General features: G+C 39.9%; 2 protein-coding genes across 5 annotated transcripts in view; one reads left to right on the forward strand and one right to left on the reverse strand.

Moving 5' to 3' along the window:
- The window catches only part of LOC143038803 (protein FAM200C-like), a 49,616-nt gene extending 30,186 nt beyond the window's left edge, over window positions 1-19,430 (forward strand). Inside the window, exon 2 of the mRNA XM_076208345.1 lies at window positions 18,555-19,430. Coding sequence (XP_076064460.1) covers window positions 18,555-19,264 — 710 coding nt within the window. The 3' untranslated portion in view covers window positions 19,265-19,430. The remainder of the gene's footprint in view (window positions 1-18,554) is intronic.
- LOC143038802 (sister chromatid cohesion protein DCC1) overlaps window positions 1-20,338 on the reverse strand; it is a 398,731-nt gene that overhangs the window by 59,160 nt on the left and 319,233 nt on the right. For all 4 annotated transcript variants that reach the window (XM_076208343.1, XM_076208344.1, XM_076208340.1 and 1 more), the window contains one exon: window positions 4,755-4,955. In XM_076208343.1, coding sequence (XP_076064458.1) covers window positions 4,755-4,955 — 201 coding nt within the window. The remainder of the gene's footprint in view (window positions 1-4,754; window positions 4,956-20,338) is intronic.

A 20,338-nucleotide genomic window follows, 5' to 3' on the forward strand; every position in this document is an offset into this window, starting at 1 on the left:
GACGGGGAGAAATCCCTTCGGACTGCGTCAAATTTTGCTCACACATACTACCTCACCCCCATCCCCGCCCATTCCACCTCATGCATCACAACATCATCCACATACAACCATTTTCCATTCACCCGTCTTCTGTCCCCTCCCGTCCCTCCTCAACAGACACTCCCCTCCTCCCCAAAGTCCCCCTCACCCCAGGATGCCCCCATACTCACCCCCTCCACACCTCTTCCACCAGTCTTTCCCCACTCATCCCCTCCACGTGTCCAAACCATCCCAACACTCCCCCATCAACCCCACCTCCCAACTCCCTCTCCACCCCACTATTCTCCTCACCTCCCCATTTCTCACCCCACCCAGCCCAGCAACCCCCATCACACTTCTCAGACACCTCATCTCAAACACATTCAAACTTCTTCTCCCCTCCCCTCCCATGCTCGATGCTTCTGCCCCACACAATGCTGCCGGCACACCCACTCCCTCATACAGTCTCCCTCCAGCATCCATTCCTCACCACACCCTGCAATCCACCAAGGCACCCCCCCCCCTCCCAATCCACACTCCACCACCCGCCACACTCACACCCAAAAAACTATCCATTTCCTCCAGTCGCTCTCCCACAATGGTCATCCCCAGTCTACCGCCACCCCCACCCCCCATACATCCCATCACCCCACCCCTTCCCACATTTATCTTCAGCTCTCTTCATATATGTATATATATATATATATATATATATTTATATATTAAAGTGGGATAGCAGAAAAACAAGGGGACATGGAAAAAACTCAAAATGGACAGTTATAGAAGAGATCTGAAAAAAAAAAAAGTTTTTGACACTGTTGATGTCTGGAACAAATTGGCTGAAACAATAGTGTGTGCAAACACCATACAAGAATTTAAGAACAAACTAGATGTTGCAAGAAACAAAGACAGGTCACCATGAGCATAGCTACCCTTTCTGTATAATACAACTAGGTAAATACATAAACATATATATGCATATACACATGCATGCATGAACCATCGAACCATCAACAAGTGCTCCAGTAGGCTGCATCCAAAAGACGAAATTTCTCAATAGTGCAAGGAGAGCAGGAGGCCTGGGTTGTATTGAGTGGGAAGTGAAATGCTTGTGGTTGTCTGAGATGATCTAGTGCGGTGTTATTAGTGTCTACCAAGTGAAAATGGAAGGGAATCAGGGTGGAACAAGGAAAAATGGTGACAAGATCAAGCCAAATGTCGACACAAGCTCAGTCCTCTTGCTGCGTAAAACTGAAACTCCAAGGCAGTTCCAGATAATAAATGATGAACCTTTTTCTGGATTTGGTAAGTACATACATACATATACCAAGGCTTTTTCCCCCTTACAAGGGAGGTAGCCAAAAAGGAAAAGGCATAAAATCATTCCCACCCATTCCATCCCTGAATACACTCCACTCCCCTCCACCCTCCCTCTTATCTTAGCACCTCCTGGATGACGGGTCATCCCTGCACCTTGTCCACTGCCCTGGGTCAGAAGCAGTGTCGCAAGACACAGCACATCCACAGCAAGGCCGCTTCATGCAGAAAAGGAGATGGGGAGAAATCCCTTTGGGCTGCGTCAATTTATTTCTCACATACTCCCTCACCCCCCCATTCCCCACCCACTCCCCCTCATGCATAACAGCATCATCCATATACAACCATTCTCCATTCACCCCATCTTCTGTCCTCTTCCATCCTTCCTCAACAGACATTCCCCTTTCCCAATGCCCCTTTTACCCCATCCATCCATCTCATTCTAGGTTGTCCCCTCATGTTCACTCCTTTCACATCTTTTTACTAATCTTTCTACACTCATGCTTTCCATGTGTCCAAACCATCCCAATACTCTTTCATCCACCCTATCTACCAACTCCAATTCCAGCCCCATTCTCCTCTTCACCTCTTTATTTCTCACTCCATCTAGCCTAGTAACCCCCATCATACTTCTCAGGCACCTCATCTCAAACACATTCAAACTCTTCCTCTCTTATGTTCCATGTTTCTGCCCCGTACAGTGCTCTCAACACAATCACTCCTTCATACACTCTTCTCTTAGGATTCATTCCCAAATGTCTATTTCTCATTACACTTTTTAATCCACCAAGGCATTTACTTGCTTCTCTCAATCTACATTCTACCTCCACCTCCACTCTTCCCTTTCTTGCCACATTTGCACCCAAGTATCTAAAACTATCTAATTCCTCCAGTCTCTCTCCCTTAAGGGGGTACGCGACACCTGGGGGGGTGAATTTGGTCAAGATATGGCATTTTTCAAAAATGTGTTCAAAATGTTCGTATACCACTTAGAAATAAATCCCGACAAATAATTTTCCAGCCGCGCGCAATTTAAAGGTCCTGGGTGAGGTTTAAAAGGACAGATTTAAAGGTGCAACCCACACTAGAGGGAGGCGTGCCACTTAGGACCTTCAGGCGCAGCGAATAACGTTGAAATTTGATTGAATTTACACTCGCCCAGTGTATCAACGGCCAATACGATTGTGGAGGGGAAGGGAGAAGGTGGAGGGAGAATATTTCGCCAACTTTGTGCGAAACTAAGCATTAGTTCCCGGCTAGCTCTGAAAAGGGAAGTACGCATGTCTCATGAGCTCCCATTGCAATCTATTACTTTAGCTAGTACATATTACTCTTTAGTACAGTCATCATGGGTAGCAAAAAGAACAAAAGAACATCACAATGACAAAAAACAGCAGTTAAAGATGGCAAGCAGTCAAAGACGACTAAAGATCTCACCACCTCTCACTCCACCACCGGTGGCAGAGGTAAAGGACAACATTAGGCTAAACAATTCAAAGAGGAAGATTAAATCCAAAGAAGAAAGCAAGAGGAAAAAGATCAAGGCTATACAGGAAGAAGAAAGAAGAAGGGACATCATATGATGCTGGAGGGGGTGCCCTACCAACATAGATTGGCGAGGGGAATCTGATGAGGAAAGAGAAGGCGCCCACTACTGGAAAATAAACCTCTTTCCAATGATTTAGATACCCTGAAGACCCCCAGCAGAGAGGTTTCATATGAAGAAACCGCCAAAGGTGCAAAAAAGCAAATTATATGATGTTGTCGTCTGTGCGTCGTCACTACTGTGACATACTTATACTTTAGTTTTTCAATATTTAAAGTACTTATAATTAAAATATGTTGATAATTTTTACTGTACTTACTTATTATATAATAAGAATTAAGCCATGAAAAAATCAGTCAAATTGGTGAAACTATAAGCAAGTTACAGATATATTCATATTTCAAGTTGCCATATCTCCGTTCGATATTTTTCTACTTTTTTTAATCATAAAAAATCTATTATACATCAGATTTAGATGAAACTTACAGGGAATATTACTTTTAGTAACTGCTAGGGCCGATCCTTCCAATATTTTGAATAGGATGAAAGAGTTTGGAGTAATAATGGAAACAAGAGCAAAAAAATTGTATTTTTCACGATTTTTGCCAGACATTAAAATTGAAATGCCTGTATGCAAAAGTATAAAGGAAATTGTTCAATTACTCAATGACCGGCCCTAGGTGTGCCTACTGACTAATCATAGCCAAAAAATAAAACAAATTGGTCCACGAATAATCGTGCTGTGCACTTTTAAATGTCGCTACTGGTATACGTACATGTGTACATACATCATTCTGCTTCACCTAAAATGTAGGCAATATGGATACCTATTTACCTGAGAAGTTTCAGCTCTTTACTCTAAATATTTTAGAAAATGACCTCCAGGTGTCGCGTACCCCCTTAATACTCACTTCCAGTCTGCTGCCACTTTCTCCTCTTGTACATCTCATCACCTTACTTTTACCCAAATTTTCTTCAACTTCCTAATTTCACACACCTTCCCAAACTCTGTCACTAATTTCCTCAATCCCTCCTCTGATCCTGCTACAAGCACAGTGTTTGAGAAGTATGCTGGGGGTTATAAAGATGAACAGAGTGAGAAATAATATATCAGTGTTGGAATATAAAGGCAGCTGGCAGATAAGGTTTAGGGAAAAATACTGGGATGGTTTGGCCACATGGAAAGAATGAGGAGACAAACAAAAAGAGAGGAGTACATGGCTTGGGTGGATGGAGTGAACTTCAAGGGAAGACCGAGAATGAGATGGACGGATGGGAAGGGAGGGACCATTTAATAAAAGTCTGTTGAACAGGGAAAGGAGAGCATAAGATACATGTGTGAGGGGTGGTTGTGACTGGATGATAAACAGATACAGCCTAAAAGAATTTCTCCTTATCTTTTCTAACTAATGAGTGGATGAGGAAGGGTCATCATGCAATAAAGCAGTGATGATTAACCAGCTTCAGCTGCCAGGCACTGTTGAGGTGTTGTGTCTTGCTGCACTGCTTCTAACCCAGGTAGTGGATATGGGGCAGGGATGGCCCTTCATTCACAAGGAGCAAGGATAAATGGGTAAACAATTGAGTGTTGAAAGGTTGGTGAATGCCTTAACTGGCTATCTCCCTTATAAGGGGTAAGAGACCTTTTGGTATATAGGATACATAAAACTTGTGCAGTCAATATCCCATATGGGAACAGAATTGCAAGAAAACTGCAATCTAGTGTGAAAGTAAATAATCAAGATAGGCTATAGCTTCTCTGCTACTATGGGGATGCTGTGCAGCTCAGAATAACCTGACAAGACGGAAAAATAAATAAATAAATAAAAATAAATAAATAAAAAAGACAACCAGTATAGAGGGAATAACTTACCATTATCATTTTCAACATTTGTAGATGAAAGATAAAAATCAAAACACTGTGAAATAATAGTTCTTGGCTCTACATTATTCAAGAGACGTAAAACTGCATCTTTTGAGATGCAATCCAGAGCCCATGACTGTGTATCCACTAAATTGATGATGTGGGAAAAAACTTTGAACTTGTAGTCAAACTCCAAAATCTGCCAGAATCCTGAAATGGTTAAATAAAATCATGAGATCACTAGAATATATATACAATGAAAAATTTCAGCTTAAAAATACACTATACCTGTGTGGTGATCTAAGCTTAACCCCTTCAATACGGGCCAATATCTCATGGGCAGCATTAGCTGCCAGACGTGCGATGTTGTGTCATAATACTGTACTTGCATTATAAAAAATAAAGTTACTGCTGTATTGCTCGTTCTCTTTCACTCGTGAATTTTGATAACCATAGAAAATATGATGAAGCCAGCTTACAGAGTATGGGGGTCACACAGGTACAACTACTATATAATCAAGATGCCGACATCGGCATGCTCACATACCCACTTGCTCCTCATGACGCTTACGTAGGCGTCATCGTATCGAAGGGGTTAATGTAACTTTATATGTATAATTGCCTGATGGATTACACTACATTGTTGTGTCTACTGTTCTGTGCATATTAATCTGGTTAGAATGAGTATGTTTACTTATATTGTTTCTGTTTTGTTTTCAGACTGTATTGATGTTTTGTTAGTTGAATAAAGCCTAGAGAAAGGTTCTGACTCTTCTTTATGAATACCACAAGTTATTCAACTAACAACCTGTGTCTAATCTGAAGATGGATAAATTTCCAAGACCTCAATACCTGGATGTATCTCCCAACTTGCCTACCACTGCACAAGAATGGAATCACTGAAATCCATTGCAAGTCTTAATACTAAGAAGCTGGATACATTGATAAATTTTGTCTCCCCAACTGTATATGGTTACATTGCAGCTATCATTACACCTATTATTCACCTATAGATCTTCTCAAAGACCTCTATATCAAGCCCATAGATTAAGCTACAAAGATGGCCCCAGAACTAACAAAATTATCATAAGAAAGATTGTTAAAATTGGAGTTGCCAACTCTGGAACAAAGAGGAAACAAAGAAGAGAAAGAGGTGACTTGTTGACCATCTACAGAATTATGAAAGGCATGGAAGTTCTTGATAGAGAAGACTTATTAAATTGGGATAAGAAAAACACAAGAGGTCATGGAAAGAAGCTTAACCCCTTCCATACGGTGCCGCACACGTAGGCGTCATGGGGAGCGAGTGTATTCGCGAGGCTGCCATATCGGCGTCTTGATTATATTTATTGTAGTCGCCCCTGTGTTTTTACATTCTCTCAAATGTGCCCTGAATCCCATTCTCTGTGGTATTCAAAATTCGCGGGTGAAAGAGAGAACGATCGATATAAGCGGTGACTATATTTTATGATGCGAGTATCATTACGACACGTCTAAGTCCATGACGCCTACGTGTGCGGCACCGTATGGAAGGGGTTAAAAAGGACAATTATAGAAGAGACCTGAAAAAGAACAGAGTGGTGGTATGGAACAAATTCGATGAAAAACAGTGTGTGCAAAAACAATACTAAAATTTAAGAGCAAACTGGATATGGAGAGATACAAAGATGGGACACCATGAGCTTAGCTCCCCTTCTTGTAAGATACAACTAGGTAAATACTGCTTGGCCACCACCACTCTGGCTCCACTGAGCAAACGAGAAAAACAAATGACTGCAGCAAAACAAAATGGACAATTTACATAGCATGTTCCACACACACAATAGTATGATTACAAAAGGGTGGAAAAGAATTATTACAAAAGCACAACCCAATACATAATCATAACATACATAATTACATGACATAAGAACAATACAAAGGAATACATACACAAAACAAGAATATATATAAGAACTGTATACAACTCTGGGGTATTGGCTGCATGTTATTGTGGCAAAGTAACATGCAGTTGATACTTGGGTTTATATGGGGCTTCCCTACAGACCAGAGCCACACATCATTTTGTCTGTGATAGAGGAAGTCTCTGTTCATAGAGAAATTATGACACTTCTATTATACTGCGACCGTCCCTTCGTTATGCTGTCTCCCCACCCCTTGTTACTGTCCTGTACCATTTCTCTGAATATTCATTTCCATTTTCCACCTACCCTGCAGAGGGGGAAAAGAATGCTGCCACCAATTCTTCCCACCTGAGTCATACAGGGCGACAAAAAACAAGAGGGGATAGGGCTAGGAATCCTGCTACCTGTAGCCCCAAAGGGAACATTCCTAAAAAAAAGTAAAGGCATAAGAAAGTATAAGAGTTTTCCAACCAGTGCCCTAAGGTTTGGGTCTTTTAATGTGTGTGGATATGGTACAGATGAGAGTAAAAGGGAAGAGATAGGCAGTATGTTTGTGAGAAGAAAGATGGGTGTGTTGTCATTGAGTGAAACTAAGTTGAGAGGGAGGGATGAATGTGAGTTTGGGAGTGTAGTTGGGAGGTTCTCAGGAGTGAAGAGGGGATGAGGGAGAGAAGGGGTGGCTATACTAGTAAGTGAAAAAATAGCTAAGCATGTAGTGGAGTGGGAGGAAGTTCCTTTAAGGTTAATGTGGATGAAGGTGAAGCTGAGAAGGGGATATGGGTTTTTGTAAGTGCATATAGGCCTCGTAGTGAGAACAGTGTAGAGGAAAGGGTGGTTTTTTGGAAGGATATACATGAATGGAGGGGTTAGGGAGAAATGTCAATGTCGTGGTATTGGGAGGCCTTAATGCTAGGATAGGAAATGAACCAATAGACGGGGTGATTGGGAAGAATGGTGTTCCAGGAAAACATCGTACTGGAGTGTTGATGGTGGAGATGTCTCGAAAGAGAGCTGATGATAGCAAATTCAGTGTTTAGGAAGAAAATTAAGCATAAGTACATATGGGAGAGGATGGTGGATGGAAGGGTGGTAGAGCATTAATGGACTGTATAGTGATAACCAGGAGTATAGTAGGAAGAGTTAAGGATGTACATGTTCTAAGGGAAGAAACTGGGGGAATATCAGATCATATTTTAGTGGAAGCTAAGTTCAGAGTGGAGAATAGGTGGAGAAGGAGGAAAAGGGCAGAGGGTAGGGAGGTACTTAAAAGTGAACAGCTTAAATGAGAAAGAATAGGAGTACAAGAAGCTGAGAGAGGAGTGGGAAGGAGTGAAGGATACAGTAGAACTAAGAATGGAGGGGGAATGGGGTTGGTTCAAGGAGGGAGTCATAATGTAAGCAAAGATGGTTGTGAAACAAGAAGGATGGGAAGAAATAGAAGGAAGGGTAGTGAGTGGTGGGATGAGGAAGCAAAGAAGGGTGTAGAAGAGAAGAAGCAGGCTTTCATAGATTGGTTACAAATTAGGATGAGGGAATCATATGAGAGGTACAAAGTAAAGAGAAGTAAAGCATAAGATAAAGGAAGCAAAGAGGAGAGATGTGAAATGGGGTAAGAATATGACAGTAAATTTTGAAAGTAATAAAAAGATGTTTTGGAAAGAAATTAAAAGAGGAAGAGGAGGCAAATCAAGTAGAGAAGAAAAAGGTGTAGATGGAGAGATAATAATGGAAGAGAGGGCAGTGAGAGGAAGGTGGGCAGAGTATTTTACGGAGTTGCTAAATATGAAGGATAGGGAGGGAAAAGTAGTTGGAATGGGAAGTGCTAAGAAAATTACCATAATGAGTGAGGAAAATGGAGGAGAAATAAGGAAAGATGAAGTGGAAGCAGCTGTTAAGATGAGGAGAGCAGGTAAGGCACTTGGGTTGGATGTATGTTATGCAGAATGTCTGAAAAAAGGAAGTACAGTGATGGCGGACTGGCTGGTGAGGTTATTTAATGTTTATTTAAGAGAGGGTAGAATGCCAGAGAACTGGAGGAGTGCCTGTATAGTTCCACTTTACAAGTTAAAAGGGGACAAGTGTGAGTGTAGTAGTTTCAGAAAGATCAGTTTGTTAAATATAGTTGGGAAGGCTTATGGGAGGGTCTTGATTGACAGGAATAGGAGAGAAACACAGGGAGTAATCGGGGAGAAAAAGTGTGAGGTTTAGGACAGGCAGGGGTTGTGTAGATCAGATTTTTATGGTAAGACATATGTAAAAAAGCTATACGAAAAGGGCTTTTATGGATCTAGAAAAGGCTTATGACAGGGTAGACAGGAAGGCACTGTGGGAGGTATTGCAGATATATGGAATAGGAGGAAAGTTGTTAAGAGCAGTCAAGAGTTTTTATGATAGTAGAGCTTGTGTTAGGATTAGAAATGGAGAGAGTGAGTGGTTTGAGGTAAAAGTGGGACTTCATCTGGGATGTGTTATGTCACCCTGGCTGTTCAATTTATACATGGATGGGGTGGTGCAAGAGGTGAATGCAAGGGTAGGTCTTGTGGCTACCTCCCATGTAAGGGGGAAAAAGCCTTTGGTATATGTATGTATACAAGTACAAGAAATACACAAAAAACTAGCACCAGTTAAAATGAGAGAAAAAGACAGCAATTTCCGGATGTCTGGGACATGACACTTAAAGTCTAAACAAAAGTTACACATAAATACAAATCAATACATTTAGTAGATAAACAAGATATACACATACAAACAATACACTTACTAACTAAACAAGAGGGACACATATAAATCAATACTAACTATAGACTGGTCTCCCTTATAAGCACAATAGCAAAAATATGTGCAAAAATTATCAAAAGTAGATAGGTTAAACATCTGGAACAAAAAAAATTTACTGAATCCAAAACAATTTGGATTTTGACAAGGAAGATTATGTACAACAAACTTGATATGCTTCTACTTAAGACTAATAGAAATAATACAAGAAAGGGATGGATGGGCTGACTGTGCTTTTCTAGATCTACAAAAAGCATTTGATAAAGTACCACACAAAAAACTAACAAGAAAAATGGAATCAATAAGTGGCATTAAAGGAAACTTATTGGAATAGCTGGAAGACTTCTTGACTGAAAGGAAAATCAAGGTAGTAATTAGAGACAAATACTTGATCTAGGAAGAAATGATAAGTGGTGTCCCACAAGGTTCGGTATTGGCTCCAATCATGTTTGCCATATACAGTAATATTCCTTTTATCTGACCTTCGAACAACCGACTAGTCCAAACATCCAACTTTTTTCTTCAATGTCCCAAGTCGGATAAAAGGTTGAATTTGTCCAAACATCCGACTGTTGACTGTTTAGTTGCTGCTCTCGCTGCTACCAACTCATGATGCTCAGGTCGGCTGTTATTTTCATGTGTCTTTCAGTGTTTGTTTACGTTTGGCCTTTGGTGGTTATTTCTCTTCAACTCTGCTGTATTGTTTATTATGCTTTATTGTACCATAAATAAGTGAAAATGTCTAAAACCTATGAGATTTTTTTTTTTTTTTTTAGTGTATGTCCAAATATCTGACTTTTCCAAACATCCAATCTAGGGTAAGTCCCACCAAGGTTGGATAAAAGGAATTTTGCTGTATATAAATGACATGGATGAAGTGGTGGAATGTTATATGAACTTCTTCACAGATGATGCAAAAATACTCAATCTAGGGATGTGTTATGTCGCCCTGGTTGTTCAGTTTATAAATGGATGGGGTGGTGCGAGAGGTGAATGCAAGGGTAGTGGGTTAGGGAATGGAGATGGTTTAAGAAGTGGTCTTGCTCTGGATGTGCTGTGTCTTGTGGCACTGCTTCTGACCCAGGACAATGGACAAGATGCAGGGGTGACCTGTCATCCAGGAGGTGCCAAGCTAAGATGGAGGGAATAGAGTGGAGGGGAATGGAGTATGTAGGGGATGGAATGGGTGGGAATGATTTCTATGCCTTTGTTTTTTGGCTGCCTCCCATGTAAGGGGGAAAAAAGCCTTGGTATATGTATGTAGAAAGATCAGAAAGAGCAATGACAAAGATGGCACCAACACTCACCAAACTGACATACGAACAAAGATTGTCCAAATTGAAATTATCAACTCTGGAACAAAGAATATAAAGATGGGATCTACTGACTATAGAATCATGAAAGGAATTGAAATCCTAGAGAGGATTTATTAAAGTGGGACAATAGGAAAAGAAGAGGACATGAAAATAAACTCAAAAAGGATAATTTTAGATGAGATCTGAAAAAGAATAGCTTCCCACACAGAGTGGTGGATACTTGGAATAAATTAGATAAGACAACAGTGTGTGCAAACACTATTCAAGAATTTAAGAACAAACTTGATGCTGAAAGATACAAAGATGGGTCACTATGAGCATAGCTCCTTTCCCATATAATACAACTAGGTAAATACTTAATAGAGAAACATGAAACAAAGTACAGGTCAAGACTAACATGAATAATATAAGCAATGCACATATACAATTATGAAGACATAGGACCCCTTGAATGGAGAGTATAACTGTGAGGGGTAGATATAGAAGACATAGTATATATAGTGAGTCTTGGAGGAGGTTGGGTTAATGCACCAATTTGCTTAGTCCCTGGGAAGGATCAAAGACCCTGAATTTATTGAGATGAAACTTCAGTAACTAAAAGGGGACCTGTAAATTTACAATTACATTCAGATTGGTGGTCAGGGATGCTCTTATAAACATGATCACCAATACTGATGTTAACAGGCTTAACCCAGATATGCTGGCTTTTTTAACATTTTGGCTTTGGAGACATCAAGTTGATATCTTACAGAACAGTATACATTATGCAATGTATGATATTGGAGTTGACTAGACTATAGTCCTCAATATTGTAGAGGGGACGAGTAGAACTGTCAAGCACATCATAAGGGAGTCATCTTTCCACTCCATTGATGATGTAATCAGGCATCTTGCCTGTAGAAGCATTAATGTTGTTAATACAATCACTGACATGTGGAAGCTAATCCTCCCAAGAATCATGATGGCTACTAGCATTGTGCCTGAGTACTGTATATCCAAAATCTTCCTATTTGTAATCTTCAAATCCATTGGACGCAGGATGGTAAGCAGTCATGAATTTTTGCGTGATGCCATAACATTCACAAATGCTCACTAAAACCTCATTCCTAAATTCTGACCCACTGTCACTAAGGAGCACCAAAGTAGTGTATGGACAAAAAACATGAGAAAGTAAAGTATGGGCTACTACTGGAGCAGACTTGCTATGTAAGGGAGCCAATATTACAAAGCAACTAAAGTGGTCCACACACATAACCTTGAGTACTATGAGGCAGTTGTAAAAGGTCTATAGCCATAGTCTGAAAAGGGCGAGAAGGAGTAGGGTATTCTAACATGGGAGCATTGTGCATAGAACCTTTGTTCTGGGCACAAGATCTACACTGGGCTACATGAGAGGTAATGTCCAGTTGCATTTTTGGCCAATAATACTTCTTACATGCCATAGCCAGTTTTGTCATGACCTGGGTGACCAGCCTGAGGGGCATCATGAGCAATGGACAGAAAAACAGGAACTAAGGACTCAGGGATCACTAGCTGTACCACATCCTGCTCAAACACTTCCACATTATGAATGAGAACCTTGTCCTGCAAGGAAAATTGGGACAGGGGAACAAGTAGATCTTGTAAGGTGGTATCATCACCAGACTCCAAAGCATAACAGCAGACCAAACAGAGTCCTCACACTGAGCTTTGGCCAGACCCTTCAGAGAGAAGTTGTCAATTACTGTGACAGCAGCAACCAGGATATTACGTGAAAGTGCATCAGTGACATTGTTTGCACGCCCTGAAATATGCAAAAATAGTAGGGTATTCTAACATGGGAGCATTGTGCATAGAACCTTTGTTCTGGGCACAAGATCTACACTGGGCTACATGAGAGGTAATCTCCAGTTGCATTTTTGGCCAATAATACTTCTTACATGCCATAGCCAGTTTTGTCATGACCTGGGTGACCAGCCTGAGGGGCATCATGAGCAATGGACAGAAAAACAGGAACTAAGGACTCAGGGATCACTAGCTGTACCACATCCTGCTCAAACACTTCCACATTATGAATGAGAACCTTGTCCTGCAAGGAAAATTGGGACAGGGGAACAAGTAGATCTTGTAAGGTGGTATCATCACCAGACTCCAAAGCATAACAGCAGACCAAACTGAGTCCTCACACTGAGCTTTGGCCAGACCCTTCAGAGAGAAGTTGTCAATTACTGTGACAGCAGCAACCAGGATATTACGTGAAAGTGCATCAGTGACATTGTTTGTATGCCCTGAAATATGCAAAAATAGTAGGGTATTCTAACATGGGAGCATTGTGCATAGAACCTTTGTTCTGGGCACAAGATCTACACTGGGCTACATGAGAGGTAATGTCCAGTTGCATTTTTGGCCAATAATACTTCTTACATGCCATAGCCAGTTTTGTCATGACCTGGGTGACCAGCCTGAGGGGCATCATGAGCAATGGACAGAAAAACAGGAACTAAGGACTCAGGGATCACTAGCTGTACCACATCCTGCTCAAACACTTCCACATTATGAATGAGAACCTTGTCCTGCAAGGAAAATTGGGACAGGGGAACAAGTAGATCTTGTAAGGTGGTATCATCACCAGACTCCAAAGCATAACAGCAGACCAAACTGAGTCCTCACACTGAGCTTTGGCCAGACCCTTCAGAGAGAAGTTGTCAATTACTGTGACAGCAGCAACCAGGATATTACGAGAAAGTGCATCAGTGACATTGTTTGCATGCCCTGAAATATGCTCTAGGGCTGGGTTAAATTCTTCAATCATGAGAAACAACCTGGCTTGGCAGCCTGAAAGTCTTGCCCTTGAAAAGCTGAATGACAGCAGTGTGGTCCATGAAGACTGTAACAGGATATAAAAAATTATATCATGAAAGTGCTTTAAAGCCAACACCACTGCCAAGGCCTCCAAATGAGTAACAGAGTAATGAGACTCAGGTTTGTTAAGAATGAGACTAGCATATGCAAGACCATAGGGTCTACATCCATCTACTTGCTGCATAAGTGCAGCTCCAATACCTGTACCAGAAGCATCTGTACGAATAGTAAAAGGAAGGCTATAGTCTGGGAATGCCAACACAGGCGCTTCAGTAAGTGCAAGCTTCAAGGAATCAAAACTTTCCTGATGAACATCACACGACTGGAAGGAAGTGTCCTTCTTGAGGAGACATGTTAGAGGGGAAGCAATTGAAGCAAAAATCCTAATAAATACTCAATAGTACCCTGCCAGCCCAAGGAAGGAATGTATATGCTCAACTGACCTAGGTGTAGGGAAGTCCCTAACCACCTTGACCTTATCATCAGTGGTGTTAATACTATGTCTACAACAAGACCTAGGAATTGGATGCTAAACTTACGACAAGGCCTTTTGGGCAAATTGAGTTTCAATTCAGCATCAGCAAACCATTCCAAGACCATGAACAACTTGGCGAAGTGGCTCTCCACATCCTTGGAAACTAAGATTAAATCATCCAGGTAAACAAAAAGTCGGTTGCCTATTAGGCCATGAAAAATGGATTTAATCAAGTGTTGGCAAGTCAAGGGAGCATTCCTCAATCCCAAGGGGGTAACGAATCTGTCAAAACCCTGCTTTTAAGTCTAGGGTGGTGAACACTGTATTACCAGTTCCAATGGACTGGAGGTCACTTAATACAGGCAAAGGGTAATGGTCTGGAACAGTGACCTCATTAACTCACTTATTATCAATAACAGGACAAAAAGATCCATCCTTCTGAAGCACCAGGAGTGGCGAGTTCCACTCCGAGTTAGATTCTTGTACAACGCCTTCACGTAGCATGTCGTCAACCAAGGACTGTGCTATAAATCGATGAGAGGCAACCTGTAAGAGGGAATGTAAACAGGACGAGCACTTGGCTGAAGATCAATTCTATGAACCACACAATCTGTAACTCCTAACAGATCACCAGGCAAAACCAAATCCTGATGGTGGGTCACTAACAGTTCAATGAGATAAGGTGTCTCATCAGTAAAATCAATCTCACCTACAAACATTGCAAATTTGGAGGTCAAGTGAGCTGTGTCACTTGCTTTGGAGACTGTAGCACAGAAGCTGCAATGATAGATGAATCCTGGAAAGCATCAATATCAACTACTTCAAAAGAGCCTAAGTGACTGCCAGGATAGACAGCAATAGGAGCACCCATGATATTGGCTACCATAGCTGTGGTAACATGGTCCTCACAAATAGTGGAGAGAGTCCCTTCCAAATCAAGGTGATGAACACAGAGTCAGGCTGAGATAAAACATCAGACCCAATTGGAGCACCTGAAATGTGCACCAGAACTTGAACTGTATTTAAAGGTACAATACGATGCTCTCCTACAACAACAGCAGCACAAGAAAGAATAGGAGAGTTAAAGTGAGGAGGTCCTTTCAAAGGCAATTGTACAATCTGATCATGCACAGGAGGGGAGTAACAAATGGAAACTGGCCTATCTGGCCTTTTCTGTATTTCTCATTTCTTTCTATATTTCCTCCTTTAGATCTAACTCAAGTAGTATGTAGTCACTTTGCAATTGGTGTCTTGTATTTAATTTTGTCCACAATTTCAGGTTCTGACATAAATAACAAATCTAGTTTCAGTGGTTCTTCATTATTTCTAAATCTAGTGTTTTCTTTTACGCATTGTGTCATTGTATGTATAGTCAAGTAATATGTATCCCCACTGATCCTCTCCACTTATCACTATCATCTCTTCCCAATATATTTCTTTGCAATTAAAATCTCCCATAAGTACCACATTACTTCCATCTTTCAGCATCTTGTTTCATGAAGATCTCATACCATCTAACATTTTGGAATAATCTCTCTCTTCAAGATCCTGTTTTTGGGGCCACATAAATAATTGCAAACTTTCTGTTTTTCATGTCACTATCTTCGGCTCTTTTGTGATCATCACCCTGTTCTCTCCATACATAATTTTTGTCATATTTAAGTTTTTCTTAACCAGGAATATATTACTCCACCCTGTTTCTCCTTTCTATTTCTAAGCCAGTGATTATAAAATCCATGTCCAACACTGGTAATAGTGAACCCCTTAATTTTGTTTCCACAATTCCCATTACATCTGGTTTTTCTTCTGACAGGTAAACATCTAGTTTGCTTAATCCTGCGATTAATCCGTCTATATTGGTATAAACTAGTTTTAATTTTCTACTCCCTCCATCTTGTTCTCTGAACCCTTATTTTTCTTGAAAATACCATTTTTTTCAGTCTCATGTCTAACACACTCCAATAGAACTGTGTTTCTGTCTCCATTTTTTCTTTAGCTTCGCTTCTTAATGTCTTATCTCCTCTTTTCTCATCATTCGTATCTTTTTTTTTATCCATATACTTTTTTAGTGTTCACTTCTTGTTAATTTTCCTGTTTTTGCTAGAATTTCTTCTGCAATTTGTTTTCTTTAGGGGTCGACTTTCTCCTTCTGCATATTTACCCATTCTGTGTACTTCCTCTATTTCCTTTTCAATTTGCTCTTCATCTTGTCTACTTTTAGAACTTTCTTGATAATTCTCTTTTTTACCTCTCAGGGACCAATTCAGGTTATGCTTTTCTTTTAGACCATATACTACTACACATTTTTTTGTCTACTGTCTCTTACTAGATTTTCCTTTTTCTTTGATTACCTTGATGACTGCATCTTCGGCATTCTGCATTTGTTGATGAACTATTTCTTTAAAAATTACCTTATATTTTTCTTGGTCTTTCCTCCATTCATTCCTAAGTTGTTGTAAATCATTCTCTTGTGTTTTTTCCAGTTTTTAGGGCTATTGCCTTTATCTGTTCATTCACCTATTTCTTTATGGTTTCACTAATAGTGTTATCATTATTTTTCAACCTCTCATTTTCACATTTTAACTCTGCCTGTTCTTTTTTTAGTGCAATTGTCTTCTTTTATTTCAGTATTTACTTTTTAAGTCAGTCTGTTTATTTCTTGATTCGTCCTTCATAAATTGTTAGTATCTTGTTTCCATGATTTCTTTATAAGTCTCATCTCCCTCTCTATATCTATAATCCTACTAAAAAAGTCTTCTTTCATATCCACTAAATCCAGAATAATGTCCCTCATTACCACTGTCTAAGAGAAATCTTTTCATACCAACACACTGCCACCCTTGGGCTTCTCTGACCTGTCATTTTTTTCTTCCATTTTGCTTCAATACTCACTATTTATACTGTAATTTAACCATCTTGGGTATCCACTAGCACTCCCCTTCCCATTTAACACAACCTAGGCATCCTGCTAATATGACACTGTTGAGACATTCCACTTTTAACTTGTTTCTCTGGAGCTCAAATTTTACATGTTGTTAGTCTGGAGGTTTCGCTTATGTATGTATTTACCTACCTAGTTGTATCTTAACCCATTCAACTCCGATGACAAGATGTCTTGTCATTTGGTCAAATAAAACAAAAAATCATAATAAAACAACAAAATGTTTGATGATCAAACAGCACCAGAAAAATATGACGTCATCAGTCCTCCTCGAGGAGGACTGATGACGTCATATTTTTCTGGTGCTGTTTGATCATCAAACATTTTGTTGTTTTATTATGATTTTTTGTTTTATTTGACCAAATGACAAGACATCTTGTCATCGGAGTTGAATGGGTTAAGGGAAGCGGAGCTACACTCATGGTGTCCCATCTCTGTATCTTGCCATATCTAATTGCTCTTAAATTCTTGTATGTATGTATTTACCTAGTTATTATTATATGGGAAGGGGAGCTATGCTCGTGGTGACCTGTTCTTGTATCTCGCAAGATCAAGTTTGTTCTTAAATTCTTGTATTGTGTTTGCACACACTATTTCTTCACACAATTTGTGTGGGAAGCTGTTCTTTTTCAGGTCTCTTCTGTAGTTATCCTTCTTGAGTTTCATTGCATGTCCTCTTGTTTTTCCTTTGTCCCACTTTAACAAGTCCTCTCTATCAAGGCATTCTTTTCCTTTCATAATTCTGTAGAGGGTTAGTAGGTCCCCACATTCTCTTCTTTGTTCCAGGGTTGGCAATTCCAGTTCGACCAGTCCTTGTTCATATGTCAGGTTTGAAAGTGTTGGGACCAACTTTGTCGTTGCTCTTTGTATTCTTTCTAATTTTCTCATATTCTTTTTTGTACTGGGTAACCATATCAGAGCTGCATATGTTTTGGCCTTATCAGTGTTAGTAATGTTTTCTTGATCATTTCCTTATCCAGGTATTTAAAGGCCACTTTTATTGATCACAACAAATTGTATGTTTCCCTGACTAATTTATATGTTTATCTGGCGACATGTCTTTGGTGATGATTAGTCCTTGGTCCCTTTCAGAATTTACTTTCTTTACTTCTTTTCCATCAATCTTATACTGTCCTCTTATTCTCTTCTTGCTTTTTCCAAATTCAATTATACTGCACTTCTTGATGTTGAATTCTACCTCCCATCTCTTGCTCTACTCTGAGACTTTGTTCAGATCCCTCTGCAATACGTCACAGTCTGTGTGAAATCGTGATTGTGCAGTACGGATGTGAGAGAGAAAACAAAGAAGCAAACAGACACATCTCATACAGGTTGAGTGGCAGGCAGTGGGCGCATCAGTCAGAAGACAGTGGGGAGAAGCATGTCGCCTGGATGGAGTGTGGTTCCCTGCTAACTCTCCATTGCTTTTGAGTTGCTGAGCCTTTTCTGTAGTTCTTCTGTGCCCCTGCACATATATACACACATAAACAGTGCCCTGTATAGACAGTGTCATGTATTGGTGTTTATTTTCTACCAGCTTCTTTGTTTTTTCTACAGGTTTGTGTGATTCTGCAATGCCGAAGACATGCAAATGGAGTGACGAGTATTTCACACATGACTTCATTGCACTCCTGGAGGATCGTAGAGGACAAGAACACCAGGCGAAGCATTCAACTGCAGAATATGAACAGACTCCAAAGACTCTGCAGGCTAAGAGGGCTAAATATGACCAGAAAGGTACACTACCCCGACTTGTTTTCAAGCCAGTGCAGAAACCACTTCTACAAGCTTCCTATGAGGTGGAATACCAGTGTATTAGGATAAAGGCTTTGCATTCAGCCCCAGAAAACTTGATTAAGCCATGCACCATTCAGATGGTAGAACTGGTCCTGGGAACAGAGGCAGCCAAGAAGTTGAAGGATGTGCCTCTGTCTAATGATGTCATTGCAGAGATGAGCCGCAACATCTTGGACCAGACTGTACAGGAGGTTAAGGAGAGTTCTGTCTGCATTAGTCTGCAGTTGGATAAATCCACTGATGTTTCCAACATGAATCAGCTGATTGTGTATACCTGGTACATCAAGGATGGTGAAATTAAAGATGAATTCCTCTTCTGCGAGGCTTTGCAAACGATGACAAAAGCAGCAGATATATCCCAACTCATGGACGAATTCTTTGAGAAGCATCAGATCAAGTGGGAGAAGGTGGTCTCCGTCTGCACAGATGGTGCCCCAGCCATGATAGGGTATAGGTCTAGATTGTTCTAGACTGGTTCTAGATTGTTCTAGATTGGCTGTTCTGTTAAAGGAGAGGATACCAGATATCACCGTGAAGCACTGTGTCCACTGTCATACTTTGGTGGTAAAGATGTTGCCGCCTCACCTCAAAGAAGTTCTGTCTGTATTCAAGTTGTAAATTTCATCTGGAGTCATCCTTTAACTCATTAAACTCCGATGACAAGATTCTTGTCATTTGGTCAAATAAAACAAAAAATCATAAAACACCAAAATGTTTTATCAAACACCAGAAAAATATGACGTCAGTCCTCGCGCGAAGCGAGGACTGACGTCATATTTTTCTGGTGTTTGATCAAACATTTTGGTGTTTTATGATTTTTTGTTTTATTTGACCAAATGACAAGAATCTTGTCATCGGAGTTTAATGGGTTAAGGGGGTACACTACACCTGGGGGTCATTTTCTAAACTAATTAGAGTAAGGAGCTGAAACTTCTCAGGTAAATAGGTATCCATGTTGCCTACATTTTAGGTGAAACAGAATGATGTATGTACTCATGTATGTATACCAGTAGCAACATTTAAAAGTGCACAGCACCATAATATGAGGACCAATTTGTTTTATATTTTGGCTATGATTAGTCAGTAGGCACACCTTGGGCCGGTCATTGAGTAATTGAACAATTTCCTTTATACTTTTGCATACAGGTGTTTCAATTTTAATGTCTGGCAAAAATCGTGAAAAAAAAAAAAAAAAATTGGTCTTGTTCCCATTATTACTCCTAACTCTTTAATCCTATTCAAAATATTCAAATGACTGGCCCTAGCAGTTACTAAAAGTAATATTTCCTATAAGTTTCATCTAAATCTGATGTATTTTAGATTTTTCATTATAAAAAAAAGTAAAATACATTTATATATATATATATATATATATATATATATATCAAAAGGAAATATGGCGACTTGAAATAAAAATATATCTGTAACTTGCTTATAGTTTCACCAATTTGACTGATTTTTGCATGGCTTAATCCTTATTATATAATGGGTAAGTACAGTAAAAATAAAATATTTCAATTATAAGTACTTTAATGACTGAAAAA

The sequence above is a fragment of the Oratosquilla oratoria genome, chromosome 25, assembly GCF_046742065.1.
Source record: "Oratosquilla oratoria isolate Oo_2021 chromosome 25, ASM4674206v1, whole genome shotgun sequence".
In the NCBI taxonomy this organism is placed as follows: domain Eukaryota; kingdom Metazoa; phylum Arthropoda; class Malacostraca; order Stomatopoda; family Squillidae; genus Oratosquilla; species Oratosquilla oratoria.